This window comes from Aquila chrysaetos, chromosome Z, assembly GCF_900496995.4.
Source record: "Aquila chrysaetos chrysaetos chromosome Z, bAquChr1.4, whole genome shotgun sequence".
Lineage (NCBI taxonomy): Eukaryota > Metazoa > Chordata > Aves > Accipitriformes > Accipitridae > Aquila > Aquila chrysaetos.
In genome coordinates, this window is record NC_044030.1 from 62,302,492 (window position 1) to 62,325,751 (window position 23,260).

A 23,260-nucleotide genomic window follows, 5' to 3' on the forward strand; every position below is an offset into this window, starting at 1 on the left:
GTTGCATTCCCCCTACCTGTGCTGCACATGCGATTCTCACTGGAAAAGATGCAATAAAACAAGAAGCACGATTTCTTCTTAAGTTTCTGTGTTACAAGAATCTGTTTTTTCTTTATACACACACAAGCATGCCTAACACTGACAGGGTCATACAACAACTATAGAAGAGCTATTGTTAGAATCATTTTTCTTCTCTAGTTCTTGTTATATACAGGATGGAAGAGGCACATCCTCCAGCATACAAATTCTGCCAAAACAAACAAACCTCAAAATGCAACTATTAGATGAATATGCTGGTTCCGCTAAAAGCAGCTAAAGCTTTACCATGGATTTCAACAGTATTTCCATCACATTAAAGCTTGTCTAGCATACTCTAAATCTGCTATGTGGAACTGTCCAGCTGACTTAAAGTATGTCAGGATAAAGTCTTATAGTGACACCAATGGGTTCCATTTAACTAAAAAACTGATGGTTAGTAAAGTTTACAACCAGCCAACATGAACAAGAAAGACTAGCCATAAACCCAAAGATATGTGTATTTGAAGTGAAATGCAGGCACACTTTCTCATCTGTCTGGTTTCAGACACATTTGTTAAATAATTCACAACCCTTTTCATGAATCACTGTTGCTTTGCAACACCCACATGAAAGAGAAAGCCCTTAAAACTTCCCAGAAAATAGCACACACTGTGAGCAGAACAATTCAGCAAGAATCTTTCTTACATGTCAGTTACTGTGCTCCAAAGGTTATTGTCAGTATGTGTCCTACTGCAATTGTCTTACAGTACTGAGTTAGGAATCTTTTGAACATCACTGTGTATGTTTCCTGCTTCCGTGAAATCAAAACCCCTGCCTTACCCCTGGCAAGTTAAAGCCACTGATTACTGAAGAATCCTAGAGCAGCAACAAAATCCACAGGGTCCAAACCATCTTCTCTGTCATAAATAAAGAATCTTTCTTTTATTCTTTGAATAGCAGGAACTGTACAGATGCGTAGAGAATAACAGTTTTTTCTCAGGATGGGGACAGTGAGCAACTTCAACATCAGAGAGACCAAGTACTGCTCTCCCAAGCCCAAGATCTTCTAGAAGTCAAAATCAGTCTATACTGCTTGCGTGAGATGGCCTTCTGGGAGGATATTAAAATGAGTATTTATGGAGTTTACTTAGCACCCTTTGCTTTTGCTGAGATTTGGGTAGCACTGGAGCACAGCTACCATCAACATAAAATTTTCCCTGAATTCTACAGGACGAGCCTAAAAAATTTACAGCTGAGGGACCAGCTAAGCCCACAAACAGCTCCCATGTGCATATAGTGAATCTCAGATGAAGTGGCAGAGAGGAGTATCGTAAGAAAGTTCAGAAGAACACACTGTATCGTAACACATAGAAAGACAAGTGAAGATACTGCAGCACAGATGAATTTAACAAAACTGGCATCTTCTCCAGTGGCTTTGGCAGCTCCACTATCTTGCATTAAATTAGAAGAGCAAAACTGGATGCAGCTGAGGATATCAAAGAGGCAGTTCTCTGATAACCTTTGCCTCAAAATGCAAGTTTTGGCTACTGTTGTGAAGAACAATTGGAAAATTCTGGAATGCCTGAAAGCTTACATTTGAAGCAACAAGCCTCATCAGGTCAAGGACAGGATTTGCTGTATGATCAGAGACTGGAGAACTACCTCCAGCATTAATTGTCCACAAAACATCTCCTCAGATTTTCATACAGGAGAAGCTGGTTAGTGAAGTTACTGGTAATTCAAACATCATTCTCCTTTCTCTAGGCATAAGGTTCGGAGCCCATATAAAGCCAGCAGGCTTGCACTTGCACTATGGCCTCCATCCAACTGACCTCATAGAAAACAGCTGTCTATGCCACACAGGACAGAAGAGATAGTGTGACACAGGGAGGTGGACTTCTTGGAAAGGAAGTGTTCTGGAGCTCTTTTTTTGTTGTATGCTTCTTGTCTTCCTGTGCACTGTTAGTGCTTGGAAGCCCACTTTTGAAATAACCTGGTTGAAGCCCAGAACAGAGCTGTGCAAGTTCACTTAATGCTCAATCTCTCTTGCTATGGAAGCTGTCAACAGTAACATGTTTGAAATTAAATATCCTGGGGTCAGTATAGAAAAAAAGTCTTCCTCCCAACTCAAGCTCTAGCTCTGTTGTCTAGCTTCATTAAGCCCTAGTTCCATCCATTGATTAATTTTGAACTTCCATGGCAGATTTGAGAGTGTGTGTCATGGATGTAACTTCCTCAAGGTAGAAGATGACTCTGAAGACAGGGACTTACGACCTCCAAGCAAGAGGCAGGTTTAAAGCCTGCAGAACTGGTGTTTGCTGCAGTGACAGTGGCATATCTGGTTGCAAATTAAACCAGTGAAAAACCTTGGAGAAACCAACTGGTTCTTAGCTGAGACTGCTCCCTGCTTCAGCTGACCACATGGCTGGATGCACAAGAGAGAACCCAAAACAGGCTGCCTGGACCAGAATGGGGTTATCTGTTCTGACAGTGGTCTCCATTTAGGCTGGGTTACAGTGCCTGCCAAACTGCTTCCTTGCCATGGAGAAAGGTAGGAAGAAAACTTAAAAAAAAAAAAAAATTGTATTGATTAAAAGTTCCTGTGAGTCTTCCCTTTATTTTCCAGAAGAGAAAAATAAGGAGGCTCCACTCCAGCGGATAGCATTAGTCCAAAGACAGCAAGTTTCTCACTGGGAAGACTACATTCAGATCCAAGTGATACAAAAGAGTCCTTTCATTAGATTTACCAATTTTACAAGGAAATCAAGGCTTTCAATCCTCGCTGAATTAAAAGCATTAGTATGCTAGACTTCTCACGTGCTAAATTAATTATGCTTTTAAAAACTGCAATGCTAGAGCATACTACAGACACAGTCAGTGTCAGCTACTTCTGGAAAATACTAGATCCTTCATATCTTCAGCTAAAAAAAAAAAAATATTTTTTAAATTAGAATTTATAATTAAGCCTGTCTTGTCTACCTAAATAGATACTGCCTAAATAGATACTGCTTTAACTGCTCTCCTCTACGCCAGATTTCACTGTAGAGTTACCAGTATAATAAGTGTCAAGTATTTCATCAACTTTTAAGAATGTTGTTAGTATAAATGTACAAGAATATCTTAAAAACAGAACAGAGTCAATCTGACAGGCAGACATTTAGCTTTTGAAGAAAACTGATTTTTTTCATCTTTAGATTTTGTTGGAATAATAAAATGGCTTTCATGTCTTCCTTTTGTATTAGTTTAGCTATGAGAAAACAGGGCATGTGTCTTAGCTGTTCATTTTACTGATTGCAAACCCAGCAGCTGCAAGATATACAGCAGTGGACAAATATGATTTTATCTTGTGCTAAAATTGATGGCAACAATAATTAAGACACACGGTATTTTTTCACTTCTTCAAAGGAAGATCACTGAAGACTTGTGCTTACAGGCCTTACTTAAAACGTGTATTTAGCATTGAACAGGTTAACACTTTAATGTGTGACTATTTTATAACAGTCATTAAAATGTAAAGATCATCTACTGCAGTAACACTGGTAGGAGACTTGACTCAGAAATAATATATACAAGGCTTATGGAACCTACAGACTGGAAAACCACTCTTTTCCAGAGTCTTCTCTTGTTTTAGATGAGCACAAATTATTAGGGTTTCTTCCCTATTTTGCATCTGTGAAAACTGATCTCCTTTTTCTCAGTGAGTGCCAGAAATTGAACAGAAAAGAGAGCAGGATTCTGGGAATAGTCCTAGTGTCTGTCTGCAGTGTTACTGGAGAAATAATGGAGGCTTCCCTCCATCACCTAAGAGAAAGAAGTACTAAAACACATTTTCCCAAGGAGCTATGAAATGACTATATAATTAATGTGAACTGAAAGCCTTAGCAACAACTGCTCAATGTTGTCATGTCATACAGCGTAAGAAATTTTATTTTTCAGGATTTCTCTTATTCCTATAGTGGTAGGAGAAAAAGGTTGCATAAAAGATATTTATTCAAGAGGTCACAGAAACCAGCCTCAAGTTCTATCAGATAATTTGCATCAGGATCTCCGGGCCATGGGCAACAGGGATCCAGATACTGTACATGACTATAAAATACGGCCTGTACACTGAACACCTTATGGTCCTATAACATTTTCTGGAGTCAGGTTAGAGGGAGATGCATCACTTCTTGTATAAAGTATTTTAAGAGGTGACTGTAACTTCAGAAAACAACATTACATAGAATGCATTAAAAATAAGCAGAACTTGCTTCTATAGGAGCTATCTCAGCTGAATCTGGCTCATAGATCCATTGACAGGGAAGAAGGAAAAAAAAACCTCTCTCAAAATAAACCAAAGGGCCCCACAAGCAAATTCAAGTGGGAATCCACAATGTACAATAGCATCCCTCAGAGGTGAGTGAAGTTCAGGTCTTAAAAATGTCCTTTTGTTTTCAGGAAGAAAGATTTAATGACTTTCAGACAATCAGTAAGGAAGTTAAGTTTTATCCAAGAATCCTACTACTGAAACCCACTGACCTAAAGAGAGGGAAGGATGTGGGACAGAAATAGGATTATCACTCAAATCTAAAGTATCTCTCTCTCAAACTTTCCTTACTGCAGTCTAGGTGAACGTAAGTGTGAGTTACCATCACTTACTGACTTACTGCTCAGCTCCTGAGCCGCTGTAACTGAGCAGCCACATGCACATTGTTCTCTCCACCGAAGAAACCCACAGGGTACTGTAAACCCCACCAGCACCAAGGTATACAATAAAACCTGGTTGGATCTATTCCCTTCAAGGGAGGGGCATGACAGCTTCAAAACCAGTATGGTTCAATAAGTGGTTTTGGCCACTGGCAACATGTGCATTCAGGACATTTTCAATGTAAAATTTATTTTTAAAAAAAACAACCACAAAATCATCTTTATTCAGTTTAACTTTAAAACTTAAATGGGAGCATTAAATTGCATGGCTTTTTCTCCTTTGCAAATTTAACGTTTCTGTCTAACCAATCAACAATATAAGGTATTGCAAGCTCAGATGCCAATAGTGGTACTGACGCCCAGCTGTATGCCATATAGCAGAGACACTATCTGGATGCACTCCAAACTCAAGAATGCTTTATATTTTTATATTTAGCCCTTTGCAATGCCTAACACAATGGCTCTTTCTTAATCATGATTGGGATCCTAGATCTTAGTCAGACATCTAACACTTGGATTAAAACATTAGTAGGATTGCAGCAATCACAGACAGAGTAAATAAAAGTGACACTGTATTATCAATACACCTTGCCAATAGTATTGCAAATATAAATGAAACACTGCAGCTAACAAAAGAACAAATAAATAGATGAACAACTGCTTAACAATTTAATTCAGCAGCCACTTTGCAGGAGTTGCAGCTTTGGACAAAGGCAGAGGAACCCCAGTAGACACCAGAATAAGGATTTTGTAAACTGGGCAGATCAGTTAAGGTGCTACAGATTACAACTGGTAGTCTTGATTTTATACAGCATCTACGTCCAATCCCAAAGTCTTTATTTATAGTCACACAAAAGGTATTTTAATTACTTGACAGAACTAAAAGAATCATTTGAAGGAAGGCTGGGAAGAAAAAAAACAAAGTGAGACTTAAACTTTGAAAAATTCTGGTAGGCTTTGATACCAGAGTCTCAATCACTTAAAGTAGTATCATACAGAGATCCTTGACTATGAGGTCTATTTCTGTATACTTCTTTATGATAGAAATTCTCTTTCCTCATTTAAAATAGCAATACTCTGTATATTTAAAAAAAATGAAGTTACCGGTAATATTTTTCAGCTTTCAATAAACAGCCACAAAATCTCTGAGAATACTACTATGTTAACAGAGTATTTCAGTTCCAACCACCATGAACTGATGCATCTCTAGAAGTTGCAACTGAAAGTCTCTTGAAAGGGTTAGAACTTTTGACTCCACTCTGTATGTATCTTTAATATCCTTATTGTAGAGTTTTCTGATGTGCTGTTTGTAAAGTTACTGTTTTTATACCCACTCGGGATAGAACCAGTCAAGTATTTTCTCCATGTCAGATTAATTTCTTAGACAAGGTTTCTTAAAACAGCAGCTCAATACATTATCCTTCCTAATTAAAAAAAAAAAAAAAAAAAAAAAAGAAGAAGAAGAAAGAAAAAACACTCCCCAGAAAATCCAAACCCAAACCAACTGAGTTTTGATAAAAGCTTACCATGGAGAGCTTTATTAGGAACGAATCCTCACATTCTCTACAGCAAAAAAATTGGAAGATTACATAACAAAGGATTTACTAAGTGATTATGGGCACTGAACAGATGTCCTTCATAATGCTGAAGCAAATGATATTGACAGATCATTGAATGAGGAGATGAAAACAGGTTATTGTAACCCTATTTGTACTTTTTAGTGCATCTCACAGGAAATGTCTTTTTAGCCTAAGTAATAGGTCATCACTTAAATTCAGCAATAGTTATCAAAGTAAATATGAACACATAGAAAATAGCATTTTTGAATAAACACTTAAAGCATGTAATGAAGTATTTAAAATATGTAATGAAGCAATGTTACCATTTTAACATGTCAGTAATCTGTTACTCAGATATTAACAAAAGCATCTGAGAAGATACATGAAGGACATCACACTAGAAAATAAATACAAAAACTGATGAAGCAAGCAAGTTTTCTGAAATAAAACTTACCTTTGAGCCATCCAAACTGATTATCCTGTAGACATTTCTTGTGCTGTCATAGAAGTAGGACACAGTAACAGCATGCTTGCTGGTGGGAACCCAGTTTTTCTTAGTGTTCGGGTCAATCTGGAAGACATGAGCTCGGGTGCTGAAGATGGGTTGTTCCCTGAAGGATAGACAGTAAAAGTCATGAATCTAATTTGTACCTAACATTGTTGCACACAAGTTATCTGCCAGTTGTGCCCACCAGGGTGTACACACTTCACTTTGCATGATAATTTTTTCCTAAGAACTTCTGTATCTGATGCTGCATTGAGCAGACAAGTGCATTGATATACACATGCAAGCAAAATGCAAGCCTTCTAAGGCAAAAATCAGCACCCAGCTGTAAAGTCAGATAAAGAGAGACATCTCTAATTAGATTCAGCCCTGTCCCATCATCTTCCCAGCCCTCACCCTCCATATACCCCTTTAAACTAACTGGCATTAATACATGTATAACTTCATCTCATTACACTGCACACTGCAGAACGTATATGACTTCAAACCCCCTTCTCAAATATCTTTTAACACCCTCATTATTCTAACCAATTTTAGGCCATAATCTGAAACTGAACTGGCTGAGTCAATGCAATTACTACGAAACTTACATTAATTAAGGCCAGGAAAATGTGTTGTGAAACGCTCACTCTTTGGAGCTTCACACCTGAACATTTTCATAGCAACACTAAATATGTGTAACATACATGGTTTGAAGTTAACTGCTTAGCAACTAAAATTGTGTGAGGTAAAAAACCCAACCTACTGTACTTTAGAATTTACAACTTATTTTCCCCATGATCATTACCAGGACATAGAGCATTGCACAGAAATCTAAAAATATTTTAATATCACTACAATAGTTGTCAGTTCAAATTTAGCTACGTTTTAGCAACAAATAGATTGCTGTATTCTTCAGGGAATGTTGCCATCAAATCCCAAAGATACTAAGTACCAGAACTTTAAGTTGGACTTAACTTTTTAGGTTTTCGGACTCTTGTTTTCTCCCAGTTCCAGGATATGAAGAAACATATCCTTTGTCCCTGCCCTCATTTCCCTTTAAGAGGTAAGTTTTTAATACATTTTTATGCCCAAAATAAAAGCAAAAGAAAAAACTAGGATTCTGGGTACTCATAGTCAAAGGGTTTTAATCTGGCCTCATTACAAAGGGATACATGTGAACTCTCAGAAATATCTCTACTGCTTGGCAGCAAGAGCAGCTGAAACCAGCAGCTTTCTGCAGCAGAATCCTATTACTCAGCTGGGAGTTAAGGCTCCTAGAAGCTCATCTGCCAGAAGATGTGGTGCTCTCCTACGTTGGGTGTTGGAAGAAGTGACAGAAAGGATACAGAACAGACCAAAAGACAGCAAAACAGCAAGTTTCAGTGAAAGCTAAAGGAGAAGGAAGGCAGGCCCAGGGGATTAATGCACATGCTAGTCCTCCATACAAATGTCACTGTACCCTCCGCACCAACTCATCTTCTAAATCACCAAGCTATAGGAGGTTGGGTAGCTGTTTTCCTGATGCCAATCCCTGGCACACAAAGGTTATGCAAAGGTGACTTTTATAGCCCTTTTAACAGAATCCTTACACTAATTCTTACCGCTCTTTCAAATATCTACAATTACTTCTTCAATCATACTTAAACTTTAGTTCTTGTCTTCAATATTAGATACATTTTGCATTTACCTCCCAATTAAGCATATCCAAATGTAATGTGATGAATATTACCATAATGCAACCAGTTCTTTAACTCTGGAAAGTTAAACCGCGCATCAAAACAAAAATCTTAGAAGCCTGACAATTATTTGGATGAAGATTGACATTGAAAGGAGAAAGTAAAAGCTCTGACCACATTAACTAAAAAGACAAAAGAAGAGCTGAATCCAAATTGTAGATGTGTGGTTAATGAATACACATTTGACCAGCACTGATATTCAATTCTGTCATGGTACAGTTTATCACACAACTGGGACTTTCAACATACCACAGGTTAGAATTTTAATATGTAAAAGGTAAGTGAAAACTATACGACTAAAGCAAGTAGGAGTGTCAGTAAAAGTCTGACTGTTCAGCCCTAAGTTGCTGCTTGCCTGCACTGTCAGCACAAATATCTCCCGTAGCCCCATCTACATATACTCAGTTTGTTTGACGAGGTGGCCTGCATATTCCTGCTACTTCCTCAGCAGTGTTGCTCAAAGACAAACCAGACCACTTTGCAGGGCACATGCGTGGGTCTGGGGTATGCATTACAGTTAGGTATGGAACAGCATAAATGAAGCTTAGTTACAGTTTTTTAATCGCTTCTGATAAAACTAGCATTACAGTCTTTTCTTTCCATGTTTTAAATGAAACTACAGCTTTGCTGAATGACAAGCTGTCTACGCTCTGTGGAAAAAGGATAGCTCCCTTCGTTAAACTAGTTGGACGATTTTGACAGATTACAGGGGTAATCAGGATTTTTTTCTGACAAAGATGATAAACTTCAGATGCCTCTAGAATTAGAACCAACATTTTTACGCTTGATGATGAACATTTTAATAATTATTTTTCAAGCAAATGGAAGTTATGCACCTTGTATCTCCAGGACTAAATGTGTTATCGAATCAGTCAGTGATGTGCTACTGAAGTCCTTCGAAGCTGCTGTACAATTAGGTCATCTGTACTTTTCTGTAGCAACATACTATAGAGCTACTTAAATTTTAGATTTGCTAAAATGTTCAGAAACAAACAAAAGGTAATATAAAAAACACATACAAGATTTGTAACTTCAGCTAATCGATCTTTACTCAAACTTTTTCTTCTTCCATTATCCACAGAGGACATGATGCCCTCCCAGTCTGGAAGTTTCAGTTAATTCATCTTAACTAATATCAGTTATAGAACTATTAGTATTAGTTAAATAGAATAGTTTCCTTTTTCCCTTGCTAAGTGCTCAGGCAAATTAATATATATACAAATTATATTTTATAATATATAACACTTATTTATATATAAAAAAATTTAAAAATCTACTTTTGCCTACACAGAGTTGAGATACAAAGAAGAGAACAGCTTTAAATAAGAAAAAACAATCCTGTAAAAACCCCCTATCAGTTCCTTACTCATCACTCTGTCCTCTTCCTCTTTCAGTTTTCTCTTGTCATTCTTTCATTACCAGAAAGTATTTAGTATTCATTAAAGACATTAATTGGAACTAAGACAAGAACTCATCACTAATTACAAAGAGAAGTCATTCATTTTTCCAGAAATATCCTGATGCTGAACAAAAAGAAAAGAAACTAGCACGAATGCCATAGTAACACAATTTGACTATTAGAAATGTCCGCTTGGGCATAGCAGAAACATTAAGGCTAGTAAACTGCTGCTCTTAATTGGCTTAGACTGCAATGTTACAATGGTCAAACACAGACTAAAAAGAAGTAAGTGAGAAGTCCTCCTGGACTTGAGTGGCAATGCGAGGTCTAAAGAAGCATCAGATACCACTTAAGCAGGTAGAGTCACACCATTTTTTTCCATCATTGATACAGAAATCCATTCATTGATATGTGATCAGTCCTAGGCTAGGCTTAGGAGAAAAGCCTGTGTCCTAATAGTTGAATGAACAGTGTCTTCAACCATTCTTTCTATTTTGACATCTTAACACACCCTTTTCAAAAAAATGCAGACTACTGAATCTAAGAACCTAAGGTTTCATTTTTCCACATCAGACTAATTAAAGCTTTCACAAAAGATGCTTAAATTAGTACAGAAGGTTAGAAAGAACTTTCCTTGCTAATCTGTAATTAATATTTACCTTTTAAAAAAAAGCATCTATTCTTTGACAGGTCTGGTACTTCCAGACCATGCCAACACTAGTGCTGAAGACCTCCTTCCTCTTGTTTCTTTCCCCACACTGTTGTTTACCATGACTCCAAAGTTATTTCCATCACCATAATACCTACAACTTCTCAAGGCTGGGATTCTGTTCTCTTAGTTACTGTAAAAACAAGGCCACTGAAAAGAAGGTATGAACTTCTGCAACATTAGTTCATGTCCTACTTGCCCCCCCTTACGGTGTGTTAATGATGCTAACAAAAAAAAAGTAAAAATTACACACACCCCTCCCTTCCACCTGCATACTGGGCTAAATTGACAGGTTTTTGGTAGGGAGGGTGCTGCACTGTGAGGGACGAGGTCAGGGACTGCCCTGTGCAGACACAAGAACAGACCAGGACTGAGGCTGGAGAAAAAAACAGACAAGGAGATGACACCTGAGCAGGGGCTGGAGCAAAGAGCTGCCCAAGCAGGAGCAAACAGCAGACATGGGAGCAGGTATAACACTGAGGTGACTGTGGCCCATGGAGCAATTGAGTTTAAAAGGAGAAAAAAAACAAAAAAAAAAAGGAGCCACCACAGGCACTGACCAACATCTTCTGAGCGCTACCTGTGATGAGGGGCTGAGAGACCAGGAAGAAGTTGGAGAGATGTCTGCAGGGAAGATGAGGTGTCTTTTCTGTGTTTATTTATTTGTCTTCATCTTCACTGGCAATAAACTAAGTTGCATTAAATTTCCTAAATCAAAATGGTTTTGCTGTGCATGACATTCCTGCCCTATCACAAACATAAAAAACAGACCTAAAACTTTATATAACAGCCTGTTGGATCCCCAAAGCATTCAAATACACTAGAAGTTTTATATCTCTGAACAGAGCTATTTTCTCTGACCCTTACGACAAAAGGGGATGAGTAACAGGTCCTGTGTGATGGAGTCATCCTACTCAGCTCAGCTTTGATAGCTCTAAAGTATCTATCAAGTAATGAAAAGTCCATGAGAATGAACATTTACGTCAATCATTTCAGCGATTTCTATTTCCCCAATATGGATCTTAAAAACTCCAAAGTGCATTACCCAGACTTACTGTTTTTGATGCACATGGAGTCCACATACAAGACTGTTTTCAAGACTAGTCCAACAAAACGTGCCTTGGTAGTCCTTTTCATCATATTTGCAAGCTGCAAACACAGCAAGATCCCACCATTCAGATTTCAGTCTCAGAGTTTCAGAGGAAGATGATGCCCTGTGCATCCAAAACCAAGCCAACATCCTTGTGCTCAGAACTGGAGTACAACCACACTCCAAGTTCCCTATCCACAGTGGAGATTGGACAAAAAACTGTGCTTCCCTCAGTCCATTACAGCCACAAGCACAGCAGACCCTGCCACATGGCAGCCTTCGTGCTCAGCACACATGCTCTGGCAGTCCTAAGGACTGCAAACTCTCTCAGTAGGCATCACACACGTGTTTTTGCAGGTGGTAATTTTGCACACAGTGACTTCGGAGCCTCTATAATATCTGTCATCCAAGGTAATTTCTCCCCATATCACACAACATGAATCTCCTGCATGATCTCTCAGGCATTTGCTGATTATCCTCAGCTTTAGGATAGGACAAAGACCTTTTTGATTTTTCAAAATGACAGCATACCAAGACTACAGCTTTCTCCCAATGCCCTGTGATGGTCTTAAAAAATACTCTCCCTAGCTTGTTTTTAAAGCTGTAGCAAGCTTTTGTTACAGCTTGAGGAGAGATCCCTGAAAAGAAATGAAGAGAGTGATTAAAGGTGCAGCTATGGTCAAAACTAATTTGTCAGCTACGGCATCCAAACACAGCCAATGGTTTCTCAGGAGCCTAAGTCAACAAGCTCTGCAAACACAATTCAAAGCAACAGAAAAAACCAGAATTTTCCTTATTCCCAATAATGCCCTGAAGTCTGATAAATACTGTATATGGAAGCTTGTGGGACAGTATTGCATAACATTGGCTTCTTGTTGTATGGAAACTGTTCTGAAATAAAATCTTTTTTCTGGACAGAAAGTGACTGACAACTGACATCTTGAAATAAAAATTAAACTTATAAAGTACTTGAACAAAACATAGTGACCATACTTGTGAAACAAGTACATCTTAAGATTTTGCTTTCTATATTACATACATACAATTAACAACTTTATTGTCCCCAAACAAGCTTTGAGATAGTAAAAAAAGTGGAAAACATAATTGAGCAACCAGATCAAAATCTTGCCCATACCACCAGCGGTTTACCTAGTTTTACACTTACTTTCCTAGATCTGCTTTCGCTGTTATGTTTTGGGGTTAAGTCAGATTTACTCAAGGTCAGCAAAAGCTTAGGAATTTGATCCTAAAAAGCTCGGTAAGTTTTCTGTATTCAGTGAGAAGTTAATACATATATGCGCCTAGAAGTTAATACATAGATGTGCCTATTTACCTATGAAGTTCAATGGCTTACTTTATAGAATATGTTCTATAGCTACATAATACTGCACAGAGCAGTGTCTTCAAGATTTTTTCTAAACTGTTTTGTTCCCATTTAACAATCAGCTTTTAGTTTTAGATCTTTAACCACTTCTGAGTTAACATACCATCACAAATAATACCAGCAATTTTTCAGGATGTGAAGGGAGAAAAATTATCTAGAACTTTTCATTAAACCTATAAGATGAAGTAAAAAATACATTTACCTTTGCCAGAAACACCATTACATACCGTATGTTAGATTTTCAAGGATACAAAGGTTTGATCAACTGGAGTGTTTCAGCTTTAAATCAGATATCGCACAGTATTTAATGGACATAAGATACAGGAAGTCAGAAGAAAATCATTTAGTCATCTGCTCATATTTACATTTCTATGAAATTAGTGTTTTGTCATGGGCGATCAGGAGACAAGGTCTTGCTGATATGCCACAAGGCAGCTGCCAAGCCTGCTGGCTTCATCAGCTTGGCCAGCTCCAACACTTTGCTTTTCCAAGGGTATGTTGCAGCCTATTATTTTTATAAATCTATGATAGACATTTTGATGCCCAGTTTTGCCTATTTTTCGGAAGGAAAGGTTCAAACCCCAACCCCTACTAAACTCTGCCCCTTCCCCTCCACCTTTGCCCACACTACAGCATCTACACTTCTTCATCCATGTTCTTTCCTCCTTAGCTCTAGTCTTAAACACGAACAAAGACGTTTCAAAGATGGTAGAAATATAGAACACGGTTTGAAGTTAATTCCAATCCTATGAAATTACAGATCAGACTTTGAAAATACTGAAGAGTTATTCAAACATTAGTTTTTTAAAGTTCTTTAGATGTCAAAATAACTTTAGAAGATAATGTCAACCCCCCCACTGAATTGATGAAACAGCTTCTAACATTAAAGGGTATATAAATAAGCGAAAGCATTGCCAGACTCCCCTCTTAAAACTGCATTGCACAACGGTGACACTAACGTTAAATGGACTGAGTCATAGGTGGTTTCAGAATTCAAATTGACTTAGGAGCTTTAGTCCAGTGAACGGGAAATCACAACATGCTCTAAGATATTGTCCAAGTTGTAAAAGCTGTTTACTATTGGAAATGGTTCTGTGATGGGTTCATATAAAAGTCCCTGGAAAACACCCTACAGGAAAAGACTCCAGAGCACTGGTATTACTTATAGCGAAGGCAGTCAATTAGATGTAACAGAAATACCACGGTACCATTCCAGTGGAAATGTGACAGAGAACTTCATATTCATCCCATTTTACACCTGCATCATTTTGTATTATCCTAAAGAGACAGCATATCACACAGTCCCACACTCTGTTCATTCAATCAGGACCTGTTGGTGATGATGGCAACGCTTCTTCCTCTCCTTTACCAAGTTTTGTTTGCTGTTTTTTTTTAAGTATTTGTACAAATAGCAGAATTAATAAAAATTGGTCTAAACCAAAATTCTAACTCATAGTTGGACCTCCAGTGTCTAACAAAAGGAATCTTCTACTTGAAACCTTCCTGCATTTGGGGGCAGAACATCTAATCCAAGAGATTCCTCTGTGTCTATTAGGAGTTGAGCTCTTGCTCTCTCAACAAGCACTCTTTTTGACCTGGCTCTTTATTTTCATAGAATTCTCAGAAATCTATTATCTTTGAAATGTCAATGTCCCTGTAAAGACTAGTTGAAATTTGAGAGCTATTCAGGCAGGAGGGGGAACAGTTGCACTATATTTGCATACCTTAAAACCCTAGGCTTTAAAAAGAAAAAAAACCCCTCACAACATTTTACTATGGGCTAAGAAGTATATGCAAAACACATATGTATACAGTTAGGTGCAAAGGATATTTGTATCAGTGAATAAAAGTTTCTGTATGACACAGGAAGCAAGTCAGGAAAGCAGGTAACTTCAAAATGTAGGGCAGAAAACATTTCTGAAATCTATTCCTTCTGATAACATTTTGGCACATCCACTGATGTGGAAGGCATCTTTATGAGCATGTAATCCTATAAAATAGTCTCTTCGGGGAAAAAAAATTAACCACTCTATATGTGCCAATCTCAACTAAATGCTCAGGAAGCCCATACATGAGACCTTCCAGAGAAGGAATGGAGAGAAGAAAGGCAGAGGAGTATCCTACAAGCAGGCACTGTAAGACAACTGCAGACAGCACTTGAAATTTATAGTCATCATATAAAAATCACAAAAGCTAGGATTACCATACCTTGGGAAATAAGGCTTTTGCTATTAAACAACAACAAAAAAACCCAACCACAAAAAACATAATCATGAAGAGCAATGAGCAAGTTCATTTAAACTCATTCCTCTTCTGTCTGAGCTTCCCATTCATAAGAGACCAGTGACTAATAGTCGTTACCGGTAAACTTTAGAACAGCAAAGAGCTTCTTCCACAGCACAGATTTAAAATTAATGGTAGCACAGCACAGAGATTACAGTCTCACAAATTTAGTAACATCAACAGCATGGAAGCTGGCATAGTTGCAAAGCACATGACAAATCAATGCCCAGGTTCCCACTCTCCTCAGAGGATGAGAAAAAACAGGCACAATGAGTTTACTGTCAGGACAGTGGTGGTGGCAGGACAGGACACTGACTGTGTTGGCAGACCCAGGCACAGGAGAATGGAGTGAGTCTTAGACCAGGACCCAAGTGACCTGGCTTTGATCTGTCTCTCAGACCCACCTTCTTGCCTCATTGCAAGTCATTCATTTGACCTGACCAACTCTTCCATGGCACACTCCCTCTTACAAAATATACTTTTCCAATCTATTTCACCAGCACTTCTGTTCAGGCATCTCACTGACTGTGAAACTCTACAAAACATCAGGAACAAGGGTCCCTTAAACAGTTCTCCCCTCAATATTTGTCTCCGATACTCTTCTTTGCCCTGCTTGCCTTCACAGCCTTAAAGTCACATTCATTTCGACATGCTCTGATCAGTGTTTTTACATACACACACATACATACAAGATATTAAAAAGTGTGTTAATAATCAAGCTGGTCACTAATTCAGTTAGCATACTTTGAGCACACCAAACAAACAGATTCTGCCCTCAATATCTTGCATAAAGAACAACCCCCTCGCAGCCCTCCTTGGCCCTCACCACATGACAAGGCACAGAAAATGCAAAAGCACTCAGAAGCCAAGAATTGTCTTTTGTCTCATCCCATCTTCAGATGCCTAACATCAGGTGGGGAAGGCTTTAATGTATCAACTGAAAATTCATGAGATTGATGGAATAAATTGTTTTGGTAGGTCAGTGTTAACTTCACTGCATGACAGATGGTTTTAATTTTTTCTTTTCCTAATTTCCAGAGCAAATCTGAGATATCAGTAGAGAAGACTTAAGTGAATTCTCTAGTTGCATTACTGTTTCTCAGAATACAGTGAAAATTTGAATAACAGTGTCCACTCATTTTCCTTCAAACAAGCAATGCATCACATTCATCCGTGATAAAGTGAAATCAGACGGGTCTTACTAGATATGCCCAATGTCCAGATCAACAGTGAAAACTCACAAATTGCAGAAAGCAAAAACTGAAACATGAAAATGTATGCACATTCTTCAGGGAAGTAACAGGACATAGCACCCAGGATTCTGCAGAAAATTTGGCTTACTTAGATGTGAGTCAAATTTGGCTTGCTTAGATGTGAGTCACAATTACACCTGTAGCTCAGGCATTTCATCCTACTATCTAGGTAGTATCTCACTAGTTGCTTGTCCTCACCATGCTGAATCCCTGCTCGAGTCTGCCTCCTAACTGCACAGAACAGCTTGCAGCCTAGCACTGCTGTTTCCTGGGGCTCCCAAGATGGTAAAGGCATTCCTGCCGAGCTCTAACAAGCAGAGTCAACGTGCTCTCGAAGTCCTGATCAAAACAGAACACACTGAATTACATTTGCCCGTTAAGATACAAACTCCTATATTCAGAATAAAATACATACTACTTAAAATTAAGACTTATATTCTAGAGCAAGGGGAAAAAAACCCAACAAAACTCATATTTTTGGTATAATGTCAGCAAGCATAGAGCTGCTTGCACTAAAGAGTAAAAAAAGATACCTGCAGGATATGTACAGTGTAATGTTAACCTGAGTTTAAAAAAAAGGAAGAAAAATAGATAAACATTGGATTTCCATTCACTCCTATAATTCTGTGGGGTTTTAAGAAATGCCTGTTCTCCAGTGCCCCAGCTATCATATACTGCTCAAGTTCTGCAGGTAGGCAACCAGCCGAAGTGTTACAGGAAACACCCACACCAAGAGTTTATCACTGACCATGAAAGTTCCTCCAATAACTGCATGAAGGTCCGCCTCTCTAAGGTTTCCCTTTTTTGTCCATCCACCCAAACTTCAAAAGCTCACTTTCATACCATGAATCAAGTGAGAGCTTTGTGCGTCAAATGAGGTAACAAAAAGTGTATTACCAAGGACAAGTACTCAGCTTTATCTTCACACCTTTAACTTCAGTTTATGAAGACATTCCAGGGATATAAGCATCTTCAGAATTTTTCCAGGTACCTAAGTGATTATTCCTCTAAATCATGCAAGAAAGTGGACAAAGGTATCTCTGAATTAACTTTTACCTTAAGTTTGTTTTTAAATTACAAGATTGGAGAGAGCTAGTCATTAGCTTTTAATGACTTAAGAGCAGCTAAACTGTGTTAGGTTGAATTTTAGGATATTTACCTATAGTGAAAATACTAAGTAATCACGATAGCAAAAATTGATCCAAAGTTGCATTTTATTCCTGGATTTTGCTCTGTCCAAACATTATTGTCAAGGAAGTCAAGAGAATTCTTCTGCCTTTACAACTAGACAATTAAGTTTAAGATGTATAGCCATTTTCCACACCTAGTCACCAAAAGTGTTAACCAGAAGCAAACAGAAAAACAACCTGATGTCAGGTTCTATTCTATGAACAAAGAACCCTGGAACAACAGGCTAATGAGACATTTCTGAAAGTAATCTAGATGTTAACATTCCTGCAACAGCCCTTACATACAGTAAACTAAGCTAAGCTGCATCTGGAATAAGAAACAGGCAGGCAATGGTCTAAAAATACTCATTTCCCTCCATTCTACAGTATGGAAAAGTAAGTTTGCCACACTTGCAACACAAACAGAAGTGAGAGGAATGAAGCCTCCACAGCAGAACGTAGCAAAGGAAGAAATAATGTCATTCATACCTGCTAGGAAAAAAAGTTTAGAAAGGTCCAACAGTAATTGATAACCAGGTTTTCTTTTTAATTCCCCTAGTTACTTGATAATCTCTATATATAGGCCATCCTTCCTTTGCAATCTACATCTAAATCTCCCATGCAATGGAGCTGTGTGTCAGTCAGATTACTCTTACAGAACTCATGCAAATATTTTAAGGGAAAACATAAAGCAGCTTAACTGTTCAGCTTGAACTTCTACGGCTACTTAGCACAGCATTTCAACACAGTCGTACAAGTAAGTTACAGTTTACTGCCCTCTGCACCATCAGTTTTCTCGAGTTTAAATAAATAGACATTTGCTAGACGTGGTCTTCATGGACAGTTATCTGTAGTCTTCAGAATCATTATAAGACCTAAAGTTTTAAGGAAAAAAAAGAAGATAAAAGAAAGAAAGAAAACACCTATACCAGCAGAACAAGCATAGTTCTCCAAATATAGAAGCAGAGAGGGTGAGAGCACAAAGTTGCTTTGGGATCCAGAGATGGTCCTGGTGAGCCAGGACTCTGTGCTCTGCTTTACAAGCAGGCCCAGCAGCTCTCTCCTTTCCAGGGGCATGGAGGAGGAGGAGGAAGACTCCAGTCAGGACACGATTTTCAATCTATTGCAATCTCCAGAATGCAAGCCTATTCCCATGCTGCATGTTTTCCTTGTCACATTTCACAGACACCCTTCAAATTCGTTCATGGACTCTTTGAGATCTAAAGTTCAGTAGTTTTCTTTGCAAAATAATTTTCAGTTTGTGAGAAGGGGTGTTAATGCCACTCACAAATAACTAATTAGACCGACTGAAGCTGACTACACAAGGTGAGAATTAAGCCAAATCAGATGGGGCCACTTAGGTGCTGTCGCTGAGGCACAGATGGGGAAAAACAGCACCCTGCAAGTGCGTGAAGACTCTTAGATGTTAATCATACTGTTTGGTGCAATATAAGGGTCATAAGACAGCAGTGACAGAACTGCCACCCAGAGTAGCACATTCAAACAACCGACAGACTGAAACTCCTTGCTTTGTCCCAACATGAAAGCATGAGACTGTCCAAAAATCAACACCCTCTGTTCTAAAGTTTGGTTAGATCAATTTAGTTGCTGTAATGAAAATCCTTCAGCAGCCATAGCAAGTGTCCCTGTGTACAGCTAGCACAGCAAGAAGGAACCAAGAACAGAGGGTTGGCACTAGGACATACAGTCATGCAGAGCACTGAAATAATAGAGTGGCAATCCTACATTAGCCTAAGTTCCATAAAACACAGCAGAGTTCAATAAACAATGTAAACACAGTATTTTCTAATTTGACCTTCATTTGTGATTTTGTGCGCTCCATCAAATCTCTACACTGCCTATGACAAGAATTTCTGTTCTGATGGCTGTATTCCACGGGTATGAGGCAACAGAGACAAAGCTGGGGCATCTGACAATAGAGACAGATGAGAATTTTGGAACCTAAAAAGGAATAGAAAAGACAAAATCATGGAATCAATTCATCATGTGTTTCCACCAAGATAATCAGCAATTATATGGTAAACAGTGATAGTATTTAAAAATTAGTATTTTTAGATAATGTTAAGTTGAACTGCTGTTTTTCCAATCATCTTGGACTTTGAGAGACAACACTCAACTAATACTAGTCATAATTTTGCTAAAGACTAGATCTCTCAGCAGCTTTTTCACAACAGAAAAACCAAGGAATATATCTCTTCCTTGTTTATTAAAAGACACTTGGAATTTGTCTCAAATATATTTCTGTAACAAAATAAGGCTTCCTCACTTGGCATCACAATCTTTAGCAACCCCTCCTTGTAGTGCTTCTTACCAGTTTTCTTTCACAACCCTCCTTATTGTCTTTAAATTTCCATTTTGCCTCCTTGTAGGTCTTCATACAGAAATGATCACACCTCCTTACCACTTCTCACCCCATCAACAAAGTCCACCTCACCTTTTTCTGCATCTCCAAGTTATAATTTTGACATGCCTTCTACATGTGAAAATGCTTCTTATTTAGCAGGCCTGGCACTTGTCATTCCTTTCATTTCCAGCTTAAAACCCACAAACCGCTTATTTAACATTAAAAAGTTGTCAGTTAACAGTCAGTTTTGACAGCTTTTACACTTAAACCTCAGAAATAAACACCCTGAAATAAATCATTAGCACAACCTGCACGGTGACCACAGACACCTCAAAGCTGAAGCCATGCTTCCACCAGCACTGGTTGAAGTATCAGAACTTACATATGGAGGAAGCAGAATGAACCAGGCTGAATAAAACACGCATTTCATCACTATCACCACCCACTGATCTTCAAACAATTTGCAATCCCATCCAGACTGCTACAGCTGCATGCTAAGTTTCAAAAAGAATCACTGGTCCACATCACAAGATGAGAATTGGATTATTTCATTTGAATCAAGGAACTGAATTAGACTCCTAGAAAGGTAAACAAATTAATTTTATATTCATAAGCAACAAATCAATTTGAATCATCCCACTGAGCACTGCAGAAACTATACAGCCTCTTTAATTCACGTTGAGCATGCCATTACCATGCCAGCAAGTCCCCCCCTTCTGATAACTTACAGCCTACTAAACACTATTGAATTTTGGAAGCAGTGGTTGCGTCTATATTGAGCTGTAACTGGAAGCAACAGATCTCAAATCTCCTTGATTGTTCACAACACACATATGCCAAACATTCTGAGACTCCTCCTAAGGCAGGACACCCAAATACTGCTCCTGACAGGCCACCAGCGCAGTTTGCTCATCAGATCACTGAAGGCATTCCTTGGATGGCTACAAATCCTGTTTGCCCCAATGATGCGCCTTGCACTGGCAGGCAACTTCCCACCATAATGGTGAGATTCACAAGCATACAGGGCACCATCAGTTTTTAAATATACCAGTATGACCACACTGTGTCTGGAGCAAACAGTGCACTGCACAGCCCACTACAGAGGCCGACATGGGAATAGGTACACAGGTCTGCATAGTAAATGTCAGCCAAGGGATGCCAAGTGCTGTGCCATGGGGATGGGGCCCAACAGCTGGAAAGGAACAGCCATACCTGCACTAGGCTGTCTCACTGATAAGCAGCTCATAGGGAAGATGACCGTGCTGGAAACACAATGGCTGCATCAGTACTAGCCTTGGGTATTGCTAACCAAATAAAGTAAAGAAACATTTCTTCACTGATGGCTCATGCACTTGCTTTGATTGTGCTGGTGGAGGCTGGTAAAGACAAAGTATTATGCATTAGTTGTCCTGGAACTAGATTATCAACCACTTTTCAAAGCATACTGCAAAATATAGCTTATACTGCAGAAAGGCACCTACAATGACAGCAGTTCTAACCCCAAGATAGCAGGTAGGTATCAGGGCTTTACGCAGATGGAAGTTACTTTACTTGGTGGAAGTGTAAGTACAGGGAAAAAAAATCAGAACTCAGGAAACTGCTCAGCATTTTGACAAACTGAGCCACAAAATGCACACCATACAGTTTGTGCAGAAGTGTTGGCTCAGTTGCCTGTGTGACAGTTAAAGCTGGAATTTTCTTACCTATTTCACATGGAATTGGAATAGCCTACATTAGAGGCCTATACTTAACAGTTCAATAAAAATATTCAAGCAATAAATACATGCCACTACAGTTAGGAAGCGTCTAATCAAAGACCAGGAACCAGTGCTTGGTAAGAGCTAGTTAGTTACTTCAGTATGACCTTTTTTTTTTTATGAACAGGAACAATTTTCCTTACATGGTACCTAAATGAACTGGAATGCATTCAAAACCTATGTGCAAACCAAGAACTAGAAAAGCCTCCCTCACCCACTCCTTTGCATAAATATCAGGACAGATATTAAATTTAAGAAGCCAAGCCCTAGTGTTTCTGTATCCATGAAATAAACAGTGGCCAGAAACAAGCAAGTTTATTAGCTACTTACAGAACACTTGCATTGCAAAGTCAGTTTTAAAGAAAGCTGTATTTAAAAACATTTTACTCATGTATGCTAGATGTGGTACAGTCTTCCCAAACCGGAGCACTGAGGTGCTCACATGTTTACTTCCAAAAGAGGCTTAACTGAAGCATCAAATACAAGTCCGTTTAGCAGAAACTGGCATTTCCCACTCTCTAACAGGTTTTGTGTTTAGAAACAGAATACATACTACGATATGCGACTGCTTAACCTAGTCAATAGAATGCCATGAGTAATACCATGCTTAACTGCAAAAAAATCTCAGTGTTTACAAGCAAATGAAGAGGAACGGTTCTTCAGGAAGATGAACAGCATACATATAAGACAAGATAATTTAGAGCAGAGTTTTGTATCTGCCTGTTAAAAGTTTAAAGCATCAGTTTTAATCATTACTTAATCGGCTCTGTGTGAAGTTTGATCACAACAACTAATTTCCCAAACCTCTAGCATACAAGCATATTAGTTTATAACCATAACTGTATCTGAAACCAGAATCCTTGCCTTTTTTCTTTTTTTCTAATGGCCTCCATCAAGGTGTCAGGTGACATAAGCAGGTCACCATGACTGTCAAGTTTCAATGAAGAAGGTTAACTGCTATTGTGCCACTCTGGTCAGGGATACTTCTTGTTCAATACAAGCTTCTCACAGAAGAATACTAGCTGCATTTTTCAAACGTGAAAGACAAAATTTCACTTCATGATCACAACCAGCGATGCTAATCATAAACTGTATGTTATCATCAAGTTCTTAACAGCAGCACACAGTCAGGTACTTTGCTGCAAAACTGGTATTCATATGAAGCAGCATTCAATGATCTGTTTTTCCAAAAATCAGTTAATTTACCCGTAGTCTAAAGTCATCATTCTATCCCTTGCAATGTTTCTCCTCTACAATGAGGAAGCTAGCAGGACTTGTAGAGGGTGAAGACAAAAGTCTGTATCTTAATAACCGGGTAAACTCCACCCATATTCTTCCTGAGGGACTTCAGAAAAGTATTATATG

At 38.5% G+C, this 23,260-nt stretch overlaps 1 protein-coding gene across 2 annotated transcripts in view; it reads right to left on the minus strand.

Moving 5' to 3' along the window:
* HOMER1 (homer scaffold protein 1) overlaps positions 1 to 23,260 on the minus strand; it is a 94,219-nt gene that overhangs the window by 61,796 nt on the left and 9,163 nt on the right. The window contains exons 1-2 of one of the 2 annotated variants that reach the window (XM_030003251.1): positions 10,545 to 10,576; positions 6,718 to 6,874 (exon numbers count right to left, since the gene is read on the minus strand). In XM_030003251.1, the coding sequence (XP_029859111.1) occupies positions 6,718 to 6,874; positions 10,545 to 10,561 (174 nt within the window). In that variant the 5' untranslated portion in view covers positions 10,562 to 10,576. Of the gene's footprint in view, positions 1 to 6,717; positions 6,875 to 10,544; positions 10,577 to 23,260 lie in introns of those variants that run through there. The other variant, XM_030003252.2, reaches the window with a different exon arrangement.